Source organism: Danio rerio, chromosome 20 (genome assembly GCF_052040795.2).
Source record: "Danio rerio strain M-AB ecotype USA chromosome 20, GRCz13ab, whole genome shotgun sequence".
NCBI classification, from domain to species: Eukaryota; Metazoa; Chordata; class Actinopteri; order Cypriniformes; family Danionidae; genus Danio; species Danio rerio.
The window spans coordinates 41042501-41067500 of NC_141040.1; the positions used below are offsets into that span (position 1 = coordinate 41042501).

A 25000-nucleotide genomic window follows, 5' to 3' on the forward strand; every position below is an offset into this window, starting at 1 on the left:
TGTGTGCTGCTCTTTCAGCTCTTTAGCCTGTAGTTTCCACTCTGCAGCCTGAGTGAGTAACTGGTTAAACACAAACACACACACACACACACACACACAGACAGGTGAAAGAACAGAACTGGCCATTACCTGTTTCTTCATCTGTAACTCCTGCTCCCTCAGTGTGCAGTATTTCTTTGTTTTGTCAATAGCTTCTTTAAGCAACTAACAATATAAACGGTGAGAAGTTAATATTAAAATACAGTTTCAGTAAAACATTGACATAAATAGGGTGCAAAATGAACTTTTTTGCCACAATTCATAAAAAACATTGCTGGGCATTTAAAATAAAAGTTTATTTTGACATAATATATGTGTGTATTTTATATATATATTTATTATATATGTGTGATACATTGAAACAAAACTACACAACAAGTTTGTTACATAAATATTTAAATTTGTATATTAGATTAATCACATGAATGTTTAATTTTTATCATAATATATAAACATTTTCTCAAACATATACATGTGTATTTATATATATACATATGAATAAATGTACACACATATTAAGTCAAAACATTACAGTTTTTCTTAGTCGCTTGGTCCGTTTCTCAGATCAGAATTGAAATTCTCAACCTGTTCAATCTTCAGATCATTGTGTCACTTGTGCACATCAGAGAAACCGTTTCTTATTCTTTTGAACAAGTTGCAAATGCTTTTGTACATCCATGCAAATGCTTATGTGCATTTCTCTGAAGTTTCCTACATTATCAGTTGCTTATGTTATGTTGCTGCATGCTCAAAATGTGTTGGTCTCTGTAGTCTCACCCCCCACAACATTTGATTGTTTGTTCATGATTGTTTGTTAAAGTCTTTACATGCAAAATGACTCAATAAGTTGTCATTAAATTTTTTTATAATGCATTTTTAATTACATTTCCATTAGACTTGTTTTCCAAAAGTCTGTCCACATTTGGTAAATTTCTCCAAATGTTAAAATGGTTTCAGATTTTGTTTTGACTTTGTTTTTTCAATTTAGTCAGTTTAAATTAGTTTTTAGAATTAGATATACTATAGTTTTTATCAAATTGCTTAGTTTTTGTTTATTTTTTATTATTTTCAGTGTTAGTTTTTGTTTGTTTGTTTGTCGTTTTTGTTTAAATAATGTGCAGGATTCAAAATCATCAGAATAAATATTGTATAATAAAAACTCAACCAAAGATACATTTTTTGAAACATGCATTAAGAGGACACATGACCACTTCCATCTACCCATCCTCAAATTTAAATTCAACAGCCCACAAGATGGCAGCCTTAAGTATAATATGTGTGAAAGGCTGCTTCTGAGGTTAGGTGCAAAGAATGAAGTTCGGATCTTTTCCGCGACCCAGATCTTATGTGACAATCCTCCCATGTTTAGACTCAACAACATATAAAAAATATGTGGTCAGCAATTATCATTTTAGGCAAGTAAAACATCACCATGATTTGAAAAGTTTTTGTATCAAAACGACTGAGAAAAACTGTAATCAGAATAATTTTTTGCTCAGCACTAATATGTATATGGATGGATAGATTTGCGCAGATACAGCATGTAGCCAATTTCATTTTAATTTTTGCTTTGATTTATTTTTCCAAATATTTTTGGTCAGTTGAGATGAGCTGCTGTCACAAAAATATTGTGATTTTGATCCTTTAAATATCATTTCAGTCAAATATGGTGTTTTAAGAACAAAACTGAACTTTAGGATGGAAATTTTCCACTGAGAAAACATGCAAATCAAACATGTTTTCTTTAGCTGTATAATTTGAAAGACAGTTCTGATGCCGTTTTGAGTAAAGGTCAGCTGATTATTACTTATTATATTTGGCACTTGGGGATTGTTCATTTTAGACCCTGCTTGTACATGAATTATTTTTTTCCCCCTTTGATTCAAATGTGAAGAGTCAAAAGTAGATCTGCATCTTACATATTCCTTCTCTCTCTTGTGCTTCTCTTCAGCTTGAGTGAGCAGCATGTTGGCTTCTTCCAGCTTGGCATCAGACAGTTTCTGCTGTAGGTCTCTGTGCTTAAAGATCTTCTCTAAACTCTGCAAAAATGATATTTATGTAGAGTTAAAAGAGTCATATTAAATTACATTACATTTTAAGTCATTTTGGAATGAAACTCAGTAAATATTCACATTTTGCTTAAGGAAAAAAGTTTTATAAAATTATTATCCTGTGGTAAAAATATAAATAATATATAATATAATTCCTGTTAAGTGCTGTTTAACTTATTTTTTCATCACATTATTTTTAAATATAATATTTTACCTTAAAAGTTTATTTTTTTATGTGTTTTTTTTGTAGATTGCACAAAAATAAAAGACTAAATAAAAACTTATGATAGTTCACCCCAAAATAATCATTCTGCCATCATTAAGTCGCCCTTGACTTGTTCCAAACCTTATTGAGTTTTTTTCTTGTTATTTTGAACACAAAAAAGAAATCTAAAAGTATATAATCACTGATTCCCAAAAAAACAATCCAGCATGGAAGTCAGTGCACTCTCAGAAATAAAGGTACACGAGCTGTCACTGGGGTGGTTCCTTTTCAAAAGATACATATTTGTACATAAAGGGTTTATATTGGTACCTCAAAAGTATAGTTTAGTACCTAAAATTTAAGAGGAACACTTTTGTACTTTTTATGTACTATTATGTACCCTTGAGGTATTAATATGCACTTTTTTTAGGTACAAATTTGTATCTTTTGAAAAGGTACCACCCCAGTGACAGCTTGCATACCTTTATTTCTGAGAGTGTGGTTACAGGTTTCCATTTTCTTTAAATATCTTCTGTTGTGTTTAACAGAAAAGACAAATTCAAACAGGTCTGAGTAGAACAAGTGGAAGTAGAGTAAATAATATCTATAATATTTTTGATTGAGAAAACAAGTACAGTTGAAGATAAAATTATTATCCTGTGGAAAAAAATATATAAATATATATATATTTACCAAGTTCTGTTTACCTTTTAAACTTTTTAACGATATTTTTCAATGCATTTTAACCATAGTAGTTTTAATAACTAATTTATTTTGTCTTTGATTACATAATATTTTACTACTACTACTACTAATAGTAATAATATTTTTTACAGCTAGTTTATACTATTTTATGAACAACAAAATGTGTAATATTAATATTGGGTCAATAATACTGACGTTAGCATTTTTTATTTATTTATTTATTTATTTATTTATTTATTTATTTTTACCAAAAAATAAAAAATAAATAAAACTAATTGTTTCAATTTCAACCACAACAAAAGATATGACTTTTTCCAGAGGAAAAGTATAACAGGATACATTGTGAAAATGTTCCTTGCTCTGATAAACATCACTTTATAAATATTTATAATATAATAGCTATAATTTTGTCTTTCATTTTGACTGTGCAACCTTTAAAACAGATATTATCTGAAAACAAGTGCTCCTTATAGAATTGTATGGTGTTTGTTTTTCCAGCTCATCACTTCTTCGAAATGAAGCTTTTTGACAGCATCAGTCAACGCAGCATAACATTTTAACAATGGAAATAGTCTCCATCATCTCACAGTGTGATTTTCACAAGCAGAACATCTTCCAGGATCAACATCCTCTGTTTTTCTTGGAACAGCTTGAGTATCAATCTTTTTTTTTTTAAATCAGAGGGTGGCGACTGGTTATTGTTCTTCTTCTTCTTCCAGGAAGATGTTCTTCTTGTGTAAATCTAATTAAGGCACTTTAAGACACTGCAGGTGAGCAGGATAAAAAACTAATATGTATCAGCATAATTCCTCAGTTGATTTATTAAGAATCACAAACATTGTTTTCATTGTTTTCCAGAATGTTCTTTAAATATGCAAATAAGGTATAATTTCAATAAAATTGCACTAATCTGTTTCTAGCCCATTAAAAAAAACAACAACATTGTATGAAGTCAGATAAAAAATTATTGTTTCATTTTTGGTCATATTTATTCATTCATTTAATTTATTTTCGGCTTAGTCCCTTTATTAATCAGAAGTCAACACAGCAGAATCAAGCTCTATTTTATCCAGCATATGTTTTATGCATTGGAATACCTTCCAGCTGCAACCAATCACTGGGAAACACCCATACACTCATTCACACACATACACTACGGACAATTCAGCTTACCCAATTTAGCTATACTGCATGTCTTTTGACTTGTGGGGGAAACTAAAGCACCCGGAGGAAACCCACACTAACACGGGGAGAACATGAAAACTTCACACAGAAATGCCAACTGATCCAGCTGGGGCTCAAACCAGCAACCTTCTTGCTGTGAAGTGACAGCGCTTGGTCATATTTATTATTCCATAATTATGAAAATACTGTGAAATAATTTTTGCATTTTTGTAAAATATATTTTTTTTACAATATCAGATAAATAATAAATCTCTCCAAAAATCTTTCATATGCAGATACACTAGAAATAACGGTACAAAATCGGTCACTGGAGTGGTAGCTCCCTTTTCAAAAAGTATATTTTGTTCTCAACAGGTCCTTGAAGGTACATTTAATATCTAAAAACGGTCAACCTCATACCTTAAAGGTACAAAATGACCATTAAAAGTAGAAGAGTATAAGCTAAAGGTACTAATGTCCACCTGACAGTACAAAATGGTACCTTTTTATACATTTTTTTTCTTTGTGTGTATGTATAAAACGGTGAAGTTTGTTGTGAAGTGCTGCTGGAGATTTATGGCTTAATGTAGCCGAAATCCTTTAACACAAATTGATAAAGTACTACAAGAAACCCCTAAAGGTATATTATGAATGTTTTCTTAGCTAAAAAAAATGACTATATGAAAACTTGAAGGGATGGTACACCTAAAAATGAAAATTCTGCCATCATTTAGTCAACCTTGACTTGCTTCAAACCTCATTGTTTTTTTTGTCTTGTTCTTTTGAACACACTCACAAAAAAGGTATTTTGAAGAGAGCTGAAATTCTGTAACCATTGACTCCATAAAAACAACAAATAATATTAATATTAAATGTTATTATAATGCGCTTTCCTTAGACTCAAAGCACCACAAGGCAAAATATAACAAAAGCAGAAATAGCACAACAATAAAAAGATACAGCAAAACAGTAAAAATATAAACCATAAGATGCAATAAAAAAGTTACGAAAAAGTATCATCCTTAAAAGCAATGCTAAAAAGTGAGTCTTAAGAAGTTTTTTTAAAACAGTCTAGCATAGCGGCAGTCCTAATGCTGATGCAAGGGTGTGGAATTAGCATATCCAAAATAAAATGATGCTTTGTCGAAATGTTCCAGTCAGGCTGACTGTGCAAGACTAGGTGAGACATGGACATTAACAGCTACATTTCGAGAAAAGTGTCAGTCACTTGAAGTCAAGTTTGCTACAAGTCCACCATAATAACCATAGATGTGTAATTACTAAAAAGTTTGCTTAAATTTTGGTCTCCACTGGCTGAATGATATCCGATATAAAGTGGGTCTCAGAATATACAAGAAGCACTGCATTCAATTAATTCCCGCCATGTCTTAAAAATATAAACATTTATTTTACCACAGTATATTCAATAGAGCTTCTGTGCTAGTCCTAGCGGGCACGTGCGTGTAAATGGCTTTTTATCTCGTTTTACGCTTCAGCAACTAAATAAATGCTAATGTCTGTTTAATTATATTTTAATTACAGTACAATGTCAATGCTGTAAAAGGAACCGTATAAAATGAAAAAAGTCACAATAACCATTCACCTAAAGTTTATAAGTATGGGAAAAAAACATTAGCTCTGCATATACACTATAAAAACTGAGCTGTGCATCAAATACAATGGAAGTCAATGGTTACAGGTTTCTTTAAATATATATTTTGTTGTGTTTGACAGAAATGAGAAATTTAATTGATTGAAATAATGACAGAACCTTCAATGTTTGGTGAACTACCCCTTTAAACACGACGCCCTGGCTAATTTTTTTTTTGTGTTGCGTCTTGCTTCTTCAGCCAGCAGAGGGCAGTAAAGACCCATAACATAATGTAATCTGCCAAAAAGCGGCCTGTTTCAGTCGAGAGTACAGCTGTGAATGAACGATCTGTTTTTTTCTTCAGAATGACAGATTGAGCTTAACTTCTCCTCACATCAGGCTTGTCATTCCTCCGGTGGATCCTCGTGCGACTAGATACCTAAGAGTCTTCCACAAGGTGCAGCATTCACTGTCAAAACAGGGCGCGAATCACCGAGTCAAAGTCAGAAACGTGTGTTTGCTGTGCATGATGTCGCAGGTTTGGAAGGTGTGAGTGAGGGTGTAGTTTTTCCTCAACCTCGTGTTGTGAAATTACAGCTCTGCCAGACTCCTAGTTACTTTAAAGTTAGCGTACATTTTCTGTCAAAAGGTGTGACTGAAAATCTTTTTGATAAAAGTTTCTTACCAAGGCAGGGTTTATTAATTAAAAATACATTTGTAATATTGTGAAATATTAATTAAAAACATTGTTTGATGTAGGCCTTTGTAAAATATAAATTAATCCTGTGCTTTTAAATTGAATTTTCAACATCGTTTCAATTTGATTTCCGTATTGCTCAAATCAATTTAGATGGATTTCATTTCTAGATGCATGGCACCATAACCAATTTCAAAGTTTACTGCGATTTGGAAAAGTCAAGGTTTTACAACCGCTAAAATGTTCTGTTATACCGTTTCCAAGGTATATGTACGTTTTTTTAATGTATATTTTGTGTTGTAATGAAATCTTTGTTTTGGAAACAAATGAAGAGCGCTGAAGTCAATGATTTGTTTTAAATGCAGCCTGACATGTTTACTGTTCCAAAATATTTTAAACGTTTTTAAAATACAATAAATTGTGTTTAATGTGTAATAAAGTTATTTATTTAATTAGTGTTTGTTTTACCCAGACATTTTAAAAGAATTTATTTTAGAGCAGTAATCACAATACCGTAATACCATGAAGCTGTGGCATTTTTATCCAAGGTTATCACACCATTAGAAACTTGTACCGGCCCATGCCTAGATAGAGTTCAGATCTGTGTAGATTAACAGGAATTAATGATAGTGTTTTTTATTTATTTAGTTTAATGTACTTTTAATTTATGTATGTATATTATTCATATGTTTTTTTTTTCCAAAAAGAAAAGATGAAAGACAAATGAATAGCTTTTTGTAAGCAATAAATTGATCATTATTTTGTGATTATTTAATTATTGCTAATAACAAGATACAATATTACTAATTAACCCCAAGTGGTATCAGCTTTGGATAGCATGCATAAATTGCTTACTAAAATTTACAAAATTTCACAATATTTGATTAATTTCATATATTTTGAGCAGATTTATTGAGAACTATTATGAATAAACATTCATTAGTTTTCATCTGATTTTCTGGGGCCACGTCGCGGTGTCAGCAGTCTCAGGAGTGAACCCCAGACTTCCCTCTTCCCAGACATTTCCTCCAGCTCCTCATGGATCATCTAGAGGCATTAACAGGCCAGCCTAGAGACTTGGGTACACCTACCTAGGTAGCGTCCAGAAGGCATCCGAAACAGATACCCAAGCCACCTCAGCTGACCTCTCTCCATGTGGAGGAGCAGCGGCTCAACTCCAAACTCCTCCCAGGTGACAGAGCTCTTCACCCTATCTATAATGCCCGATTCACACGGGGCTTCAGTGTCAACGCTTGACAGAATTTGGGGCAGACGCGATTGTTATAGCAGCATCAGCCAATGAAATAAGTCCGCAATCGGCTTACTGCCTGAGCTGGGGTATTTGCATAAATCATTCTGATTGGCTGACGCTTCTGTTGGCGCTTGAATAGTTGAGGAATTCTCAACTTTTGCAGCGGCCAATGCCACTGAAGCAGTGCAGACGGACTCAATACAATTCGGCAACACTTGACGTCACCCATTCAAAGTGAATGGGTAGCGTTGACACTGACACTGAAAAAAAAAAGTTAATTATGAACAACTTTTGACTGTCAGAGTTGGTGCAGAATTTGACTTAAGTGTGTAATGGCTCAGGTAAAAAGATCCAATCAGATGCATTTTCAGACATCTTGCAATCACTTATAATGCAAGCGTACCAAAATCTAATCCGCACTGTGCCTTGCGATGCAGCTTTAAATGGATCTACGGCCGAATCGCTTTGACAGATGTTCTAGATATTGGGATGTTTGAAACGGTCGGTTCTTTTTGATGGCTTTCGCTGTCCACTGGCTGCACGGGTCTTTGGTGTACTTACCACCTAAAGCACATATTTATTTCTGGGCTCATATTAACAGGTTACAGTATTCACACTGTCCGTGCTGTGTTGAAGAGCACAGCAGCAGTGTGGCTGAAAATAGAGTCCTCTATGCAGCAGAAACACTGTGAACGCTGGGCCTGCTGAAGCACTGCTTATGTGTGAAGTTTAAAGTGCCCCATTATGCTGTTTTTAGAAAGCCTTCTACAATAGATTTACATCCAAGGTAAAAAAAAAAACATTTTCTCATAAAATGCATTGAATCATCAACTCTAGACTACATTTACTGTATGAGACAGCAGTGTGCTAAATGTACTTTTTAAAAACTATTGCATGTAGACAACTAATTTGTCAAAGTGATCCATTTACATAGAACATAAATAGAATAAAATGCTGTTTTCTACATGTCAGGCCAGCAGTTGGCAATGTCACCTTGTTAAGAAAAACACTACGTGCCTGCAAATACAGTGCTGTAGTTAAGTACTGTTAAGTACTCACTCATGTCTATAGACTGAACATGATGTCACCGTTTTTTTAGAAAATCCTTTCTTGCATCTTATGCATGCAGAGGAAATATAATGATATCTTTTCAAAAAACGTGAAGCAGATTGACATTGTTGTGCAAATAAATGATCAAAATGCTTAAAATGTAGAGCTGCATGAAAATCGCAATAAAAAAAAACAGAGCACCATTTCTTTAACGATAGTGAGTAGGGAACTAGAAAAAGAGAAGAAAAAAACACAAATATACACAGCCAGGCTCATTCAAAGTAAAATCCTCAGTCTACACTTTTTTGCAAAACCTGAATTACATCGCTTCGGTTATATTTGATTGAGGTAAAGTTAGTTTTAAATCCAGACATTTCAGACTTTCTTTTTAATAATATAGTTTCACGAAAATGTTCTTTGGAATTTCTAAATATGGTAATCATATTAGCAGCCAACGACTTTCAAAGTACAACATTGTTCATTAATTAGTGCTAATGTCGTTTTGAAGTCATGCTTTCATGCGATTTCAGAGCGAATATTCAAAGTAGCATGCATTGTAAACAATATAGGCACCGTGTCACAAATTGTCAAAAATGAACAAATATAACCAACTAAATATGAAATATAACCAATAAATATACTTTTCAGATCAAAAATCCACTAAAGGCCACTGTCTACATTTTTTGCTAATCTGAAATACGTTACTTAGGGTACGTTTTGTTGTATGTTCAGATCACTTATCGAGACACTGACCTAAACCCAATCAAAAATACATACAGAAGCAGTATGACCTCTGTTTATACAGTTAATTGTATTTCGTTGCATTGTACTTAAAATATAAATAACGCATAAAGTTGAACCTAATCTAATAATTGGCGTGACTAACGCGAGTGTTGTTCTCTTTGTTGCAACCATTGTATTGACCTTATTCTAAAATGCGGAAGTGCGCCTGTTTTCGCGATTGTCTTAGAACTTCCGATTCAGTCGCCTATGGGAGAAAAAGACTAGGAATAATAAACGGCAGAAAATGGCCAAACTACTTGCTCAACAAACAAATGTTTGCATGACTACACAGACCAAGTAGCATAATATAATAAGAAAATATTAAATTGCAACATCAAGCAGCGTAACGAGCAGTTGTTAGCGTCAAAAAATGAATGGAAGTGAATGTGACCGGAAGTCGCGAGACAAAAAGATTCAAATGGCAGCGCCCGCTCGTCTGCTGAGAATAAGGTAAATATCAAGTATATTGTATATCCATTGCCACTGTGACACCAACAAAGCGATCACTCATATCTAGTGTCTCATACAACCATATGACCTCTCGTGGAAGCTCCCCGAGTCTCCTGCATATTCATACCATATTCATATCTAAACTCGTTCCTGGCTGAGATATATGTTGAATTCTTCTTTTATCATCTGCAATGTTTTCAAATTAAATTGTTTGTAATTTTTCAGTTTATTCTATTGCTTTCTGTAAAGCTGCTTCTGACCATAACATGTTCACACCTAAATGGTTATAAGAAACCATTTGTTTAAGGGATTATATGCAGAATCCTTTGAATTATGTAGAGATCTCCACTAAAGTAGCATGCATGGAAAATGTGCTTTAATGCATTATAAAGCTTGAAGCATCAGAATCGGTACTCTGTATCAGCTGATCACCATGACAAGGAATCGGGACTCTGTATCGGCCAATCACCATGACAAGGAATCGGTACTCTGTATCGGCTGCAAAAATCCTAATTGGAGGATCTCTACTAAAATGTCGATAAAAGTCACTGTTGAGTTGAATTTTAAATTTAAGTTAATTTTGACATTAAAAAGCTGACAGAGCAGAGACAAAACTTGCAGCTGAAATAAACTTGTGAATCACAAAATACGAAAACTGTTAATTATTCTTATTGTTTTTTACAGTTTAGTTTCTTTTAAGGAAAGTAATGAGAAAATGGTTTTCATGTAGTTTTTGCATTTTTGTTTTTAAGAGTAGGATAGGCTTCAAATTGTAATATTACTTTTGACCAACACTTGTCCAAACCATTATTTAAATATTGTGTACTGCACCTTTAAACATTACATGAAAGCATAATAAGTGAACTTCAAAGACTACAGTTGAGCTATTTAATAATAACAGAATTATTAGCCCTCCTGAATTATTAGCCACTCTATAGATTTTTCCCCCAATTTCTGTTTAACGAAGAGATTTTCTCAACACATTTCTATATATAATAGTTTTAATAACTGATTTCTTTTATTTTTTGCCATGATGACAGTAAATAAAATCTTACTAGATATTTTTCAAGACACTTCTATACAGCTTAACGTGACATTTAAAGGCTTAACTAGGTTAATTCATTGTATAATTATGGCTTATTCTGTAGACAATCAACCTAAATATTGCTTAAGAGAGCTAATAGAATTGACATTAAAATGGTTAAAAAAAAAATTAACAACTGTTTTTATTCTAGTCTAAATAAAACAAATAAGACTTTCTCCAGAAGAAAACATAGGAAATATTGTGACAAATTCTTTGCTCTGTTAAACATCATTTGGAAATTATTTGAAAAATTAAAGGAGGGCTGATAAATATGACTTTAACTGTTGATGAAATGTGTTGATTCCTGACCTCCTCTCTCCGCTCGTACTGCTCTATAATGGTCTTGAGTTTGCCGGCCAATTCGCTGTTCTCCTTGCACAGCTTGTTGTTGCGGTTGCTGTGCTGCTCGATCTGACTCTGAATGTCCACCAGTGTGCTCTGGAAATGAGTGGTGATCTCCTTCCGCTTCATTTCATCCTCCCGCAGCCTCTGCAGACTCTCTTCCTACAGGGAGAAACACAGAAGGAAAGCATGGCAAATCTGGGCATATGAAGCCTTGAGTGAAGAAAGCAATCTAGGTCTAGTGCTCTGACAGGGTGCAAGATGGATAAATCATGTATTGTGGAAATGGCATTTTAAACATTGGTGGAATAGAATGGATTTACTCGTACTGTGGCTTAAAGTTACAGTCTACAGTAAATAGGTTCAGTTGAAAGGATAGTTCACCCAGAAATTATTTACTCACCCTTCACTTGTTTCAAACTTGTTAGAGTTTCTTTCCTCAGTTGAACACAAAAACTGGTTGCCACTAAATTCCATAGAATTATTTTTCTCCAATTGATGTCAATCAGTTTCCAATATTTCTCGACATATCTGCTTTTTTTGTTATGGCTAGATGAGATCCAGCTGTGGTTACATTAATATAGTATAATTTTTGTGACATTGTACACCAGTAACTAAAACATTTACGTTTCTCTGTGGGTTGAGTGTAGGGTTGTGGTGGAAGTAGATGTTAATAAAAAACAATTTAATCAATAATTTAATAAATAATACAAATAATATTTGGTATAATTGTTTTTTACATTACTGTGATAAATAGGGTAGGGGTACATGTTAATAAAATAAAATTAATGGGTAGATTAATAAATAATATAAATAATTTTCATTAACTTCCGTCCAGGGCCATATCCCTTCTAGCAACAACCCTGCTTTTGTGTTCGATCAGAAGTTAAACTGAAAAAGATTTGGAACCACATAAGAGTAAATTTGAATAAAATTTTTGGCCCAACAACTTCTTAAATAATGTTTTGTATTATATAACATCATGCATTATATGACGTTAGTTTTACCTGACTCTCACAAGTCATTAAAATTGAACTTCATTTGTGAAAATGTATATTGGTTAATTTATACATTCTTTCATTTGATTTTCCTTCAGCTTAATCCCTTAATTATTACGGGTCACCACAGTGGAATGAATCGCCATTGTTTTTTAAATAAAACTAAAAAAATTGATAAACACATTGAACAAACTTTTTAAATGCTTATTCTATTGAAATTATTCATTTTCAATTAACTAAAATAAAAATTTTGACATATTAAAATTACTACATTTAAAACTTAATGCATTAATACCATATTATAAATAGAGAAATATTAAAACTTTCAAAAATATGTGAAAATTAAACTAAAATGTAAATGGAAAAGAGTAAGCGAAGACCTTTTGCAAGGTCCTTTTGCCACATTATTTTATCAGTGTTTGTAAAAACGTAATATAATTAAATAAATAACATAAAATTATTTCGTAGTACTTTGCTTAAAGTAATATTATACATACAGAAATACTAAAACCTCCAAAAATCAGCTAAATTTAAATGAAAATGTGAATAGAAAGTATGAAAATAAATCTAATTGGAAATAGAAACAAAATCAACACATAAATGGTATCTGAGAATTAGCAAATATATATTATGCATTATGAAAAAAAGTGACCTACATATAAAAATCGGTAAATTAAAAGTGTTTATAAATATTATAGTATAAAAGTATTAAGAAAGTATTCATTTAGCTAGCTCTCTGCAACTCTCACATGGTTGCCCACAGAAGCAGGGCTGTGCCCAGTCAGTACCTGGATGGGAGACCACATGGGAAAGCTAGGTTGCTGCTGGAAGTGGTGTTAGTCAGACCAACGGGGTGCTTAACCTCTGGTCTGTGTGGGTCCTAAGCACCCCAGTATAGTAAAGGGGACTCTATATGCTCAGTGAGTGACATTATTTGGATTTGTTTGGGTTGTTAAAAATCCCAGCATGTCCTTCGACAAAGAGTAGGGGTTTAACCCTGGCATCCTAGCTAAATTTGCCAACTGGCCTCTGTCCATCATGGCCTCCTAACCATTCCCATATCATAATTGGTTTCATCACTCTCCTCCAATTCGTCACCTCTCCACCAATCAGCTGGCGTGTGGTCTGGTACAATATGGCTGTTATTGCTTTATCCAGGTGGATGCAGCAGAATGAGGAGAATCCCCCTATGTGTAAAGTTGTTTGAGTGTCCAGAATAGCGATTAAATAAATGTAAGGAATTATTATTGTTATTATTATTGTTATTATTATTATTATTATTGTTATTATTATTATTATTATAAAGCGACAACCTTTTGCAAGGTGCTTTTAGCACATTACTTAATCAATGTAGGGTAAAAAAATAATATATTTTTAAAAACAACAACACACTTTTACAGTACTTTGCTTAAAAAGTAACTAAGTAGCACATTTAGTTACTTTTTAAACTTATTATATATACAAATTAAAATTTAACTTTACCCAACACTGAATTTAATACATATAGTGGAAAGTAACATGATATACAGTAGAAATTATGGCTAATAATGTCAATAACATGTCATGCTTAATGATATATATATATATATATATATATATATATATATATATATATATATATATATATATATATGTGTGTGTGTGTGTGTGCCTTGAAGTAAACAACGTCTCTTTTAGTGTCCGCAATTGGACATTGCTGAATGCTAACCAAGCCATCCAATGTGTGCTCTCAGTAAACATGAGCTCTTGTTTCAGAAATGCTGGCTTACTGACTCAGCTAATCGTAAGGAATCCAAGCATGGATCTTTCGTCTCAAGAGCCGAAGCTGTTTGTTTGCCTGTGTTTACACACGCCGCGAGCCTCAGACTCCCGCCAGAAAAAGGTGAAGTTGTTCTTCCACTTACACACGCTCATCAGAGAGGTGAACGGCGCTAAGGGAAATGACCCCAGATTAAATCTAATTTACCGTCCTCATAGCAGAGTTGCACCTTACACACAGGGCTTCGATGTTCTGCTCTGACCTGCTCATTAAATGGCTTCTAGAACACTTAAATAAAATTGATTGGAGAGCGAACAAGGTCAACGCAGGCCTCCAGGGAGGAATAGCGGCAACTTCCAAAGACATGCAGAGTTCATATTAGAGCAAGAGTTTAATATCTTCAATGCCCGGAGGAGAAAAAAACAACACAAACACGATTAGAAAGCTCCTCTGAGTCACCTTACAGACCACAAAAACAGAGAGAGAATAAAAGCTGGGACAGAAACAGCAGCCTTTTCTTGTAAAGTCCTCCAGCAGCTGTTTATTGAATAGTACAAATGGACTGAAATCAGTTGCTGAACGGCAAAGAGAAAACAGCTCCAGGTGCTTTGCGCAAGATTCATAACACCTTTCATATTACACACACATTTGGCAGGGTAAAAAAGCAATGAGTGAACCTGCTATATCTGACAACTGGAAGAAGCTTTGGTAAAAATAAAAATACTGGAGCTTAGTTGAGAGAGGCCTTCATAAATTTTGCTGCTATTGTTTTTTTTAATATATATATACAGTTGAAGTCAGAATTATTAGCCCTGCTGTTAAATTTAAATTATTTTATATTTCTTTTATATTCTTTCAATGCATTTCTAAAGAATAGTTTTAATAACTCATTTCTAATAACTGGTTTTTTTAATCTTTGCCATGATGAAAGTACATAATATTTTACTAGATGTTTTTCAAGATACTAGTATTCAACTTAAAGTGCAATTTAAAGGCTTAGCTAGGTTAATTAAGCATGTCATTGTAACAATGGTTTGTTCTGTGACTAGGTTGCTGCTGGAAGTGGTGTTAGTGAGACCAGCAGGGGGTGTTCAACCTGTGGTCTGTGTGGGTCCTAAGCACCCCAGTATAGTGAAGGAAGACTCCATATTTCTTAGTGAGTGCCGTCATTTGGATTTGTTTGGGTTGTTAAAAATCCCAGATGTCATTCGAAAAAGAGTAGGGGTTTAACCCTGGCATCCTGTCTAATGGACATTGATTGTTCACACTCATTCACACTCATACACTACGGACAATTTAGTGTGACCAATTCACCTGTACCACATGTCTTTTGGACTTGTGGGGGAAACCGGAGCACCTAGAGGAAACCCACGCAAACACGCAGAGAACTCACAAACTCCAGACAGAAATGCTAACTGAACCAGCAACCTTCTTGCTGTGAGGCAATTGTGCTACCAACTGCGCCACCGTGCTGCCCATAATAATGCTAATTACAATAATAATTCATATTTGAGTGATTTCTAAAGGATCATATGACTGAGGACTAGAGTAATGAAGCTGAATATTCATCTTTAAAATCACTGGAATAAATTATTAAATTAAATGAGGAACTACTTTTGAACAGTTTTTTTTTATATAGTGCAATAACATTTCACTATTTGTACTGTACTTTTGACAAATTAAAAGCAGCCTTGGTGAGCAGGATAAGCTTATTTTAATACATTTTAAAATTTTACTGACCTCAAACTTTTGACCGCTTGTGTATGTTTATATCTGCCCATATTGCCCAGTCCTAATTTTTATATTTGTTTTTATATTACTAAAAGGAGAATTCACAATTTTATAATATAATTTGAGAATTACTGTGGGAAATTTGGGGAAATTATTAAAGAATTCAGTTTTATTTCTATCCATATATTTTAATTAAACCAAAAAGGCATTTTATTTTAAATCATATTAAACTGTTGATATTCACAAATGTAAAAATGTATAATAAAAAATGATTAACAATTTAAAGTTTTCTGCATTTTTCAACCACACCAAAAATTTACCAAACCTTGATCGACAAGCCGAAATATATACCAAACCCTGAATTTTGTATAGCACCATCACAGAGCTAAAAGTGAGAGATTTGCGTTCAAGAAAATTGGTAATAAAAGTTGTTTTGTGCAATATCTGTTCATCAAACATCATTTTAACTGTTATTTTGGGGTTACGTTTTTCAGCAAATGTTTATATGTGATTAATTGTGATTAATAAGACAAATGAATCAGCACAACTTGCAATTAATTAGATTAAACTGTTTTTTTTGCTTCACAGCCCTAGCGTAAACACAAAGCGTAAACAGGCCTTTAGATTCACATGATGTCAATCTGTGGTGTCAGTTTGCTCCATGTAAAATAAAACCTAATTAACTATTAATTAAAACCTAATTAACTAGTATATTTAAGGAATTGAGTACACAACAACATGCGTAATGCAGACTTTAGCATAGCTGTAGTCGCTGCGACAGAACGGGAGATCACGGCCTCTTCGGTGATTTGAGCCAGTGAAACATTCTCTCTGACTTTTGATTTATAAAAGAAGGGCAAATGGCACTGAAGCTCTGTAACACTATCCCTCTCGTCACAGTGACCTGTCAGCAGCGCTTTGAGTCTGAGAAGGCCAAGACACAGAGGCACTGCACTAACGTCCCACTGGGCTCAAAGACAGCGTTTCCTCAGACTCAATCTCAGCAATCAAAACACTGACATGGGAAACGGGATAACAGGACAACAAGTCAGACGGTCAACACTCTTCAACACGCCACAGATGCTGCTATAAGGTGTGTTATTGTGGTTCACATAGACAGAATCCTGAATAACAAAACACTAAGTGTAGGATTTCTTTTTCTATGGATGTAAAAAATGCATTATTCCCCAATATATAGTATATAGTATGTTATACTAATATACACAACCCCAAATCAAAAAAAGTTGGGACAGTATGGAAAACACACAAAAAAAGAGAAAACTACAAACTGATTTTAGATTGAAAAAAAAGCAAAATATTACACCGTGACATCATAGCCTAACTTTTCTTTCTTTCCCAGCTCAGATCTGTTAAGCTGTCATAGACGTGTCCTCACCTTCAGTGTCCTGTTATGTCTCTGAAGTTCCCTGCAGAGTGTCTCCAGCTTACTGCGGGCCAGAATGGCACGACTGTGTTCGAACTGAAGCTGATCTCTCTGCTTGACCAGAAGACCCTGTCTCTGCTGAAACCGCTCCAGCTGTTTCTTCTCAGTTCTGTGTTCGTCCACCTGCACAAAACATGCACAGGTGTGATACATACATCACCACATACACCAAAAAAAACATTGCTCTTAGATTGTACAGTATATTACTTTAGGGAAAATCTGGATTTGGAATGGGGAAAGCTATCTGGCATATATCGTGTTCTACTCATCAGTTGAGATGAAAATTAGAGAACAACCTACACTGAATAAATATAAATATTCGTAAATTAGCAGTTTTTCGTATTTTGTGATACATATTTTTATTTTCTTTTATTTTTCTATTTGTAGTTTGTTACTTCACACCATTGAACGTGTTACACCCAACTCTGGTGGTTAGAGTATGGCATACTCTAACCACCTTTGGCATACTCTTTTTCAACATACTTATTCTATTTTAAAGAACTATTTAGGATGGATAGTATGCAAATTGGCATTCAGAATGTGAGAGACTAGTGAAGTCTGTAAGAGGCTGTTGATTCACTTCTTACTCATTAATGATTGCTATAACGTTTAAAAATTTAAGTTGTAATCCTACTACATTCATTGCTTTTCTTTAACTTTGATCAATGCTTTTTCAACAAGATAAAGGGTCTTTATTTAAGTGCCTTGGTTATTTTTGTAAAACATTTTTTACCAACATGCCATGGTATAGCTACAACTAAAATGACTTAATTTTCCCTAATACTTGATTCCCTTTTCATTTTGAATAGTGAAGATGCCATTATTTGTAAAAAAAAAAAAATAATAATAAGAACGTCTGTATCTCTGGCTTTATCTCTGTGAAGACTGGCTTTCGTGTGTAGCATATGGCCTTGCGTTCAGATTTGCTTATTCAGCTTGGGGCGCCAGATATTTAGGTCATCGCCGTATCAGTGGAACCGCTCTTAAGATCACACCAGGAGTTCTTTTATTTTCTCTCTTTGTCAATCTGGTTTGGGTTCTGTTTGTTTCCTCTTAACTGTCCTCCATGCATTGTTTTTTTTTTTTTTTTTGCCGGCGGTGAAAACTGTTCAGAGAGCGTTTATCTCTCTTGGGTCTGGATACTCACCAGCTCGCTGTATTTCTTCAACACCATTTCCACCTTCTCTTCTGGTGAGCCCAGCTTGTTCAGACTCTGCAATAAGGATGCAGCCTCTTTACCTACGAGACAAGTATTTCCCGTTCAGATCAGAGAAGAAAAAAGATAAAGAAGATGAGCAGAAGCCCACAGGGGAGAGTTCTGCACACAAGCTTCAAAATAAATCAAGGCAGAAGGGGTGAAATCACAGTGTGATCGCGTTTACTCTGATAAAACGCTTGAGAGAAGCACACAAGAAGTAGTATGTAAAGGTGTAACTCATCCAGAAAGGAAATAAACCGGTGTTATTTTTTTCCAAACATTTATGATATCTTCGCTTTCTGCTGAAAGCTTCAAAATGGCAAAGAGACATATTGTAAATCTGAGGAGGAAAAGTCTGCTGCTTATTTTTCATGAGACTATATACATTCATTTATTCATTTTCCTTCAGCTTAGTCTCTTATTTGTCTGGGGTCGCCACAGCGGAATGAACCGTAAACTATTCCGCATATGTTTTACGATACGGATGCCCTTTCAGCAGCAATCCAGTACTGGAAAACACCCATACACTCACATTTACACACAGACACACTCATACACAACGGCCAGTTTAGTTCATTTAATTCACCTATAGCGCATGTCTTTTGACTGTGGGGGAAACTGGAGCACTCAGAACCCATGTATCACGAGGAGAACATGCAAACGCCACACAGAAATGCCAACTGGTTCGAGCCAGGACTCGAACCAGCAACCACTGTGCCACCCCAAACTAAATAGAGTATACTTTAAATTTATAAAAATTTATTAGTATTTTGTATTAATTTTTATTCCTTTCCCAATATTTCCTAAGTGATGTTTAACTTGGAAAACGTTTTTGAAGAACCTTTTTTTAAACAATTCATATCTCCTTTTTGCTGCGTTCACACCAGACGTGGCGCGCGAGGATAAATCGCACTATTCACACGTAAGGTAATGTCGAATTCATTTCACAATAGCTGCTGATATGTGTCATGCGCAGGGTTTTTGTCTGCCCAGCGACTATAACTTTGATGCTAAGTGGCTAACATGGATTTCATTGAGCTTGTAGCTGTGCTTTATGAAGACTGAAAAACAGCCTAGATTCGTTCGGAGTCCACTAGATCTTATCAGAGGTGTACCCCGCTCTGAGATCATCAACTCCTCTATAAACTGTACTTGGATAATAGAGTCTTCGGAGTCGAGCCCAGTTTGATGAGCTGTTGTTTGGTGTCGGCAAGAAGATTTCCCCTCGGGACACCAACAACTAATACCACGTCATAATTACACCCTACAAGAGCAAGCTTCTGATTGGTAAACCCAATGCGAATGTCCGCTGAAATTTTTCTAACTCAAGAGATTTACGCGATACGCATTTTAAGCCTGTCAAACTTGCAATAGGCTTTACTTGCGCCGCGTGATTCACATGAAACGCTTTATAGGATGTCTATTTGCATCTTTGTATTGACTTAACATGTAAATCACTCGTGCTTGACATTTTATCCCCATCTGGTGTGAACCCAGCTATTAGAGTTAAGAAGTTGAGGTTTACCATTTTTTATTTCACTCAATCGGTCTCAGAGTCTGACGAGAGGATTTTTAGCTTAACATAGATCATTAAATCAGATTAGGCCATTATCATCTCACAAAAATGATCATATTTTAAAGACAATTTTCCTATTTAAAACACTCCTCTTCTGTAGTTATGTAGATACAAAGATGCAAAATAAAAAGTAGCTATTTTCTAGGTGTTGTATATTATTTTAAGTTATATCAGCCTAGAAAATAGCAGCTTTTCATTTACCGTCAGTCTTTGTATGTGATGCAACTACAGAAGAGTCAATGGCTGTTTCTTAATATGCATTCTTCAGCGATCTTGCGTCCTCGTGTTACGTCATCATCAACTGCCAAAGTTCAGTTGCAATACTCAAGACCGCAAGAACAGAGGATGGTGTTCTTGATATCGAGGATGCACCAATGCAGACTTGAGCACCAAACTCGCTCTAGAAGTCCCAGAAGTCCTTGCGACTGGCTGTGGGAAGCACAGCATTTTATATAGATTCATTATTAAAGTTCGGAGATATAACTTATTTACCTCAGGAGTTTCCCTAAATGAAACGGTGAATTAAGGGTGTTTATTTGCTGAAATTCGTATTAAATCTGTTTTATTTGTATTGTGCAATGTATATTTGTAAAGTCTTAATGCACAGTACATATTTTGAAAAGGGGAAAAACAAATCAAAAAACTGTATGAATGCTGTAATGTTTTAATAATTTATCATTAAAAACGTTTGAAGGTCACGTGACGATCAGGAAGAACGCAGCATCTCATTTCTCACAGGACGCGTTCTCCATTCTCGTGGTCTCCTGAGTTCGTTCTTCTGAGGTGACCTGGCAAGACCGGTCTTCAAAAGAACACAAGTCCGTTCTCTGCGTTTTTGGAATGAAGAAACAGCCTATCTTTATTATCAAAACTTTAGTGATCTTTGGTGATTTTTTTTTTTAATTTCTTTTTTTTTCCAGAAAAGAACAGTGGGTCAGAATAGTTAAATTACATTAATTAGGTTTTCCACTAAAACTGTTCTGAACTTAGTAATGTTAAAAAATTAAATAAACATGTCTGAAAATATGGAACTTTTAGTTTATTTCATGCAAAACAGATGCTCTAAATGGCACCATTACATCAGTAGTTTACAGAATAAAGCAAAAATCACATTAACACATAAATCATTCATTCATTTTCTTTTCGGCTTAGTCCCTTTAATAATCCAGGGTCGCCACAGCGTAATGAACCGCCAACTTATCCAGCATGTTTTTACGCAGCGGATGCCCTTCCAACCCATCCCTGGGAAGTAACACTTAACTATAGATCATAATAAATTCTCAAAATGGTCTTTGAAAATGTTTCCCATAGCTGTATACATAAAAAAGGCTATTAAAAGATGGCTAATTCAGTTTCTAGGCCCGTTTGAAATGAAACAGGTGAAACATGGCACACTGTTTGCAGGTTTAGAATGACATAAAGATGAGTAAAAGATGACAGCATTTTCATTCTTGTGAAAATCTTCCTTTAAGCCCTGAGTCAAGCACCATAGCAGTCTGCATTTTAATGGTGAAGTGGTCTTTAGTATTGACGTGAGGACACTTTCCTTGAGAATGGAAATTTTCCAAACAGTTGATTACTGCACTCATGGCACTCAACCATCCTGTTGAGAGAAAACCCAATCACTGTTTATGGCTCCATCTGTGCGATCAAGAGGCGCTACATACGCCATTATTTCTCAAATATAAAACACTAAGCAGCATTCTTACTGAAATTGCTGCTGTGTGGGTTCTTCTACAAAATAGAAAGTATTTGTCACTCATTAATTTTTTCAAGATTTGTAAGAAATTATTGGTATTAAGTAAAGATGCATTAAATTGTTTATGTGACAATAAAGACTTTATATTGTTACAAAGTTTGCTATTTCGTGGCACATTGGCTCAGTAGTTAGCACTGACGCCTCACAGCAAGAAGGTCGCTGGTATAAGTCCTGGCAGAGCCAGTTGGCATTTCTGTGTGGAGTTTGCATGTTCTCCCCGTGTTCGCGTGGGTTTCCTTTGGGTGCTTACAGTCCAAAGACATGTGCGTTTGGTGAATTGGATGAACTAATTTGTATGTGTGTGAATGAGTGTGTATGGGTGTTTCCCAGTACTGGGTTGCAGCTGGAAGGGCATTCGCTGCGTAGAAACATATGCCAGAATAGTTTGTTCATTCTGCTGTGGTGACTTCTCAAATGGAGACTAAGCCGAAGGAAAATGAATGAATGAACAAAGGAAGTTTGCTAATAAATGCATTTCTTTTGAAACAAGGCTAACGAGGACTAACAATGAAGTTTTGATGGTCCGTTTGTTGAGTTACATTGCAGTTTTCCTTAATACAAGCTAAATTATCTGCCAGTAAATAAGTAAAATAATCTTATTTCAAACTAAAACAATATAACTTTGCAATGAAAGATTATTTAGCTTGTTTAAAAGAAAAACTCACTTCATTTTAACCTATATTTCTGTTAACAAAACAATATTTTTACTTGTCTAGAAAATGCTTCTTAATTGTCGAAGTACAGTACAAAAAATCTAAAAAGGAAAAACGATTTTGCAGTGTTCTTTCAAAAAATCCTCGAATGATCCACACTTTTGAACAGAAATACAATATATGTGTAAAAGCGTGCTTTAATAATGTTCAAATATTAATGTACAAAGAAATTCTACAGACTTTTCATTCATTAATTTTCTTTTCGACTTAGTCCCTTTATTAATCTGGGGTTGCCACAGCAGAATGAACCGCCAACTTATCCAGCACATATTTTATGCATCGGATGCCCTTCCAGCTGCAACCCCTCTGGAATATAACGCTTTACAATATAGTACATTTAGTTAGTGTATTTACAACCATGAACAAACTATGTATAATAATTAAGTATTAATAATTATAGTTTATCATTTAGTAATGCATTAGTTAATGCACTCTGAGTAAACTTGAACTAACAAACTTTAATTTCATTAACTAATGTTGAAAAATGGAGCATAGTGATAAACAAACAGTGTTGTCAACTTTTTTTATGAAAAGGCGCTAAGCTCTGCCCTAAAAGTCGCTAAATGTCACTAGATTACGCCATACATCAATTTGTATATTACTGATATCATCACATCCAATCATTTCTATTATGGTTAATAAAGAAGTATTTATATTTACACTACGCTTTATGTATGCATGTCAAGTTAACTACATTTATTGCTGTTTAAATACAGTATATCAGTATAGATGTGCAGTGAATTTGCAGCAGACGTCTCTCAGACATAACAAACTTATTACTAGACAAGTTTTGAAATTATCACTACAATATCTGTGAATAAGAAAAGAATAAACGGTCAAACTAAATTGTTAAATATAAACAAAGAACACGCTGATCGGTTTGACTGTACAAGGGAAATACCTCACACTCGCGGTGCTAAATAGTTTGCTGTCAATACGCAGAGAGGTGAACTGCTCTCAGGCTGCAGGTGCGAGAGACTGCTGTACAAGGACTGGGCAACCCATGATTGCTCTGAGGCAGAGGAGGGGCCAACGGCATCACCCTGAGTTGGAACGGTACAGTATGGACACAAAGAATCTATAACAATCTCCATTAACACAAAGTCGGTAGATTTTTTGATAGCCGCTTTTTTGAAACTTTGTTGCTAGCAGGATCTGAAAATACAAGTTGGCAATACTGTTAATAAAAACCATGTGTTGTTCTAGGATGTCCACGGTGTTGTAAAAAGTAGTAAATGAACTAAGCCAAAATTAAGGGCATTGAAAAGTATTAAAAAGTAATAACGTCATCTGACTAGGTATTACATTTCATAGCCCAATTTGTTTTATTAATATTTAATTTTTGCTAAGTGCAGGCCTTTATTCTAAAATTTGGGTGGATTTATTTATATTTTGAGAATAGGACCTGATATCATGAGGTGTTCGTTCATGCATACGCTGAAACAAACTGGTTACCTGGCTGGCTTGCTGCCAACCATAGACAAGCTCGCTTTCGTTCATTAATTAAATGAAACGATGGGGAATGGAAGTTTCTTTACCTCTGGCTGGAGGACTCATAATTTAAAGACTGGCTTAGGCCTATTGTTGGAAACAGCCGCGAGGCTTATTGCCATCTCTGCAAGAAGATGATTGCGCCTGCAGTTAAACTCTTTTATTATGACACTTTTATCGATCAGTTTTACCTGCAGTTGACAGCAAGAACAAACATAGGTGCGTTGTCTGATTGACAAGCAGCACCTAATTACGTTCAGAAAAATTTAAAACGCCAAATGGGGTGAATTTATACCCCATTTGGAAAGTTATACATACTCTAATAGGTAGTACAGTGTGTGTGTTTTGATGTGATCCGGTTATGTTGGGGTTCTGTGACTGCTGGTGTTGGTTGCTGTATGATAAAAAATGATGACATTTAAAATAACTAGGTTAAATTGAAATCAATTAAAAATAAATAAAATCTTCATCTAATATATTTTTTTGTGCAAAAGTCCGCTATATCTGGCAACACTGGTGGTAGCTTGGCAATGTCAGCACACACAGAATCTATCGGCACAGTTCAGAATGATTGCCTAACCATGCCAAGAACTATTTGTAATCGTGCTGCGCTGTTCTAGGCTCAGTGGAGAAACAACCGTAACTGTACCGAACTGTTCTTAGAAGAGCGTCTATTGACATTGATGACATATACTGTATGACATTGATTAAAAACTATGGACAAAGGCCCATTGTGACATCTTAATTAATCCCTCTGCTTTACTTAAATGCGTATGTTATCTGCAATATGTCATTCCATTTGGAAAGATATTTCCTTTACGCCACTACAGTTGCAGCTCTAATTCGTGCTGGTATCAATTTTTTTGAAGGTATAAAAATGGTAGTTAAAGGTATTAAATTCAATGGTAGTAAATACAT

At 34.6% G+C, this 25000-nt stretch overlaps 1 protein-coding gene and 1 long non-coding RNA gene across 28 annotated transcripts in view; one reads left to right on the top strand and one right to left on the bottom strand.

The window, feature by feature from the left end:
- The window catches only part of txlnba (taxilin beta a), a 42187-nt gene that overhangs the window by 7723 nt on the left and 9464 nt on the right, over positions 1 to 25000 (bottom strand). For 3 of the 9 annotated variants that reach the window (XM_087298518.1, XM_087298514.1, XM_087298515.1), the window contains exons 3-7: positions 18493 to 18584; positions 17298 to 17468; positions 11381 to 11575; positions 1959 to 2078; positions 1 to 60 (exon numbers count right to left, since the gene is read on the bottom strand). The exon at positions 1 to 60 is cut by the window's left edge and continues 15 nt beyond it. In XM_087298518.1, the coding sequence (XP_087154644.1) occupies positions 1 to 60; positions 1959 to 2078; positions 11381 to 11575; positions 17298 to 17468; positions 18493 to 18584 (638 nt within the window). Of the gene's footprint in view, positions 205 to 1958; positions 2079 to 11380; positions 11576 to 17297; positions 17469 to 18492; positions 18585 to 25000 lie in introns of all 9 variants that reach the window. The other 6 variants (XM_087298517.1, XM_087298513.1, XM_087298516.1 and 3 more) reach the window with 2 other exon arrangements.
- Positions 6085 to 25000, top strand: part of LOC147832289 (uncharacterized) — a 60785-nt gene continuing 41869 nt past the window's right edge. For 4 of the 19 annotated variants that reach the window (XR_015518781.1, XR_015518780.1, XR_015518787.1 and 1 more), the window contains exons 1-4: positions 6085 to 6212; positions 14167 to 14293; positions 16802 to 16994; positions 17325 to 17487. This is a non-coding gene — a long non-coding RNA (uncharacterized LOC147832289). Of the gene's footprint in view, positions 6213 to 7436; positions 7645 to 14166; positions 14294 to 15219; positions 15327 to 16801; positions 16995 to 17261; positions 17488 to 23533; positions 23648 to 25000 lie in introns of those variants that run through there. The other 15 variants (XR_015518782.1, XR_015518785.1, XR_015518783.1 and 12 more) reach the window with 12 other exon arrangements.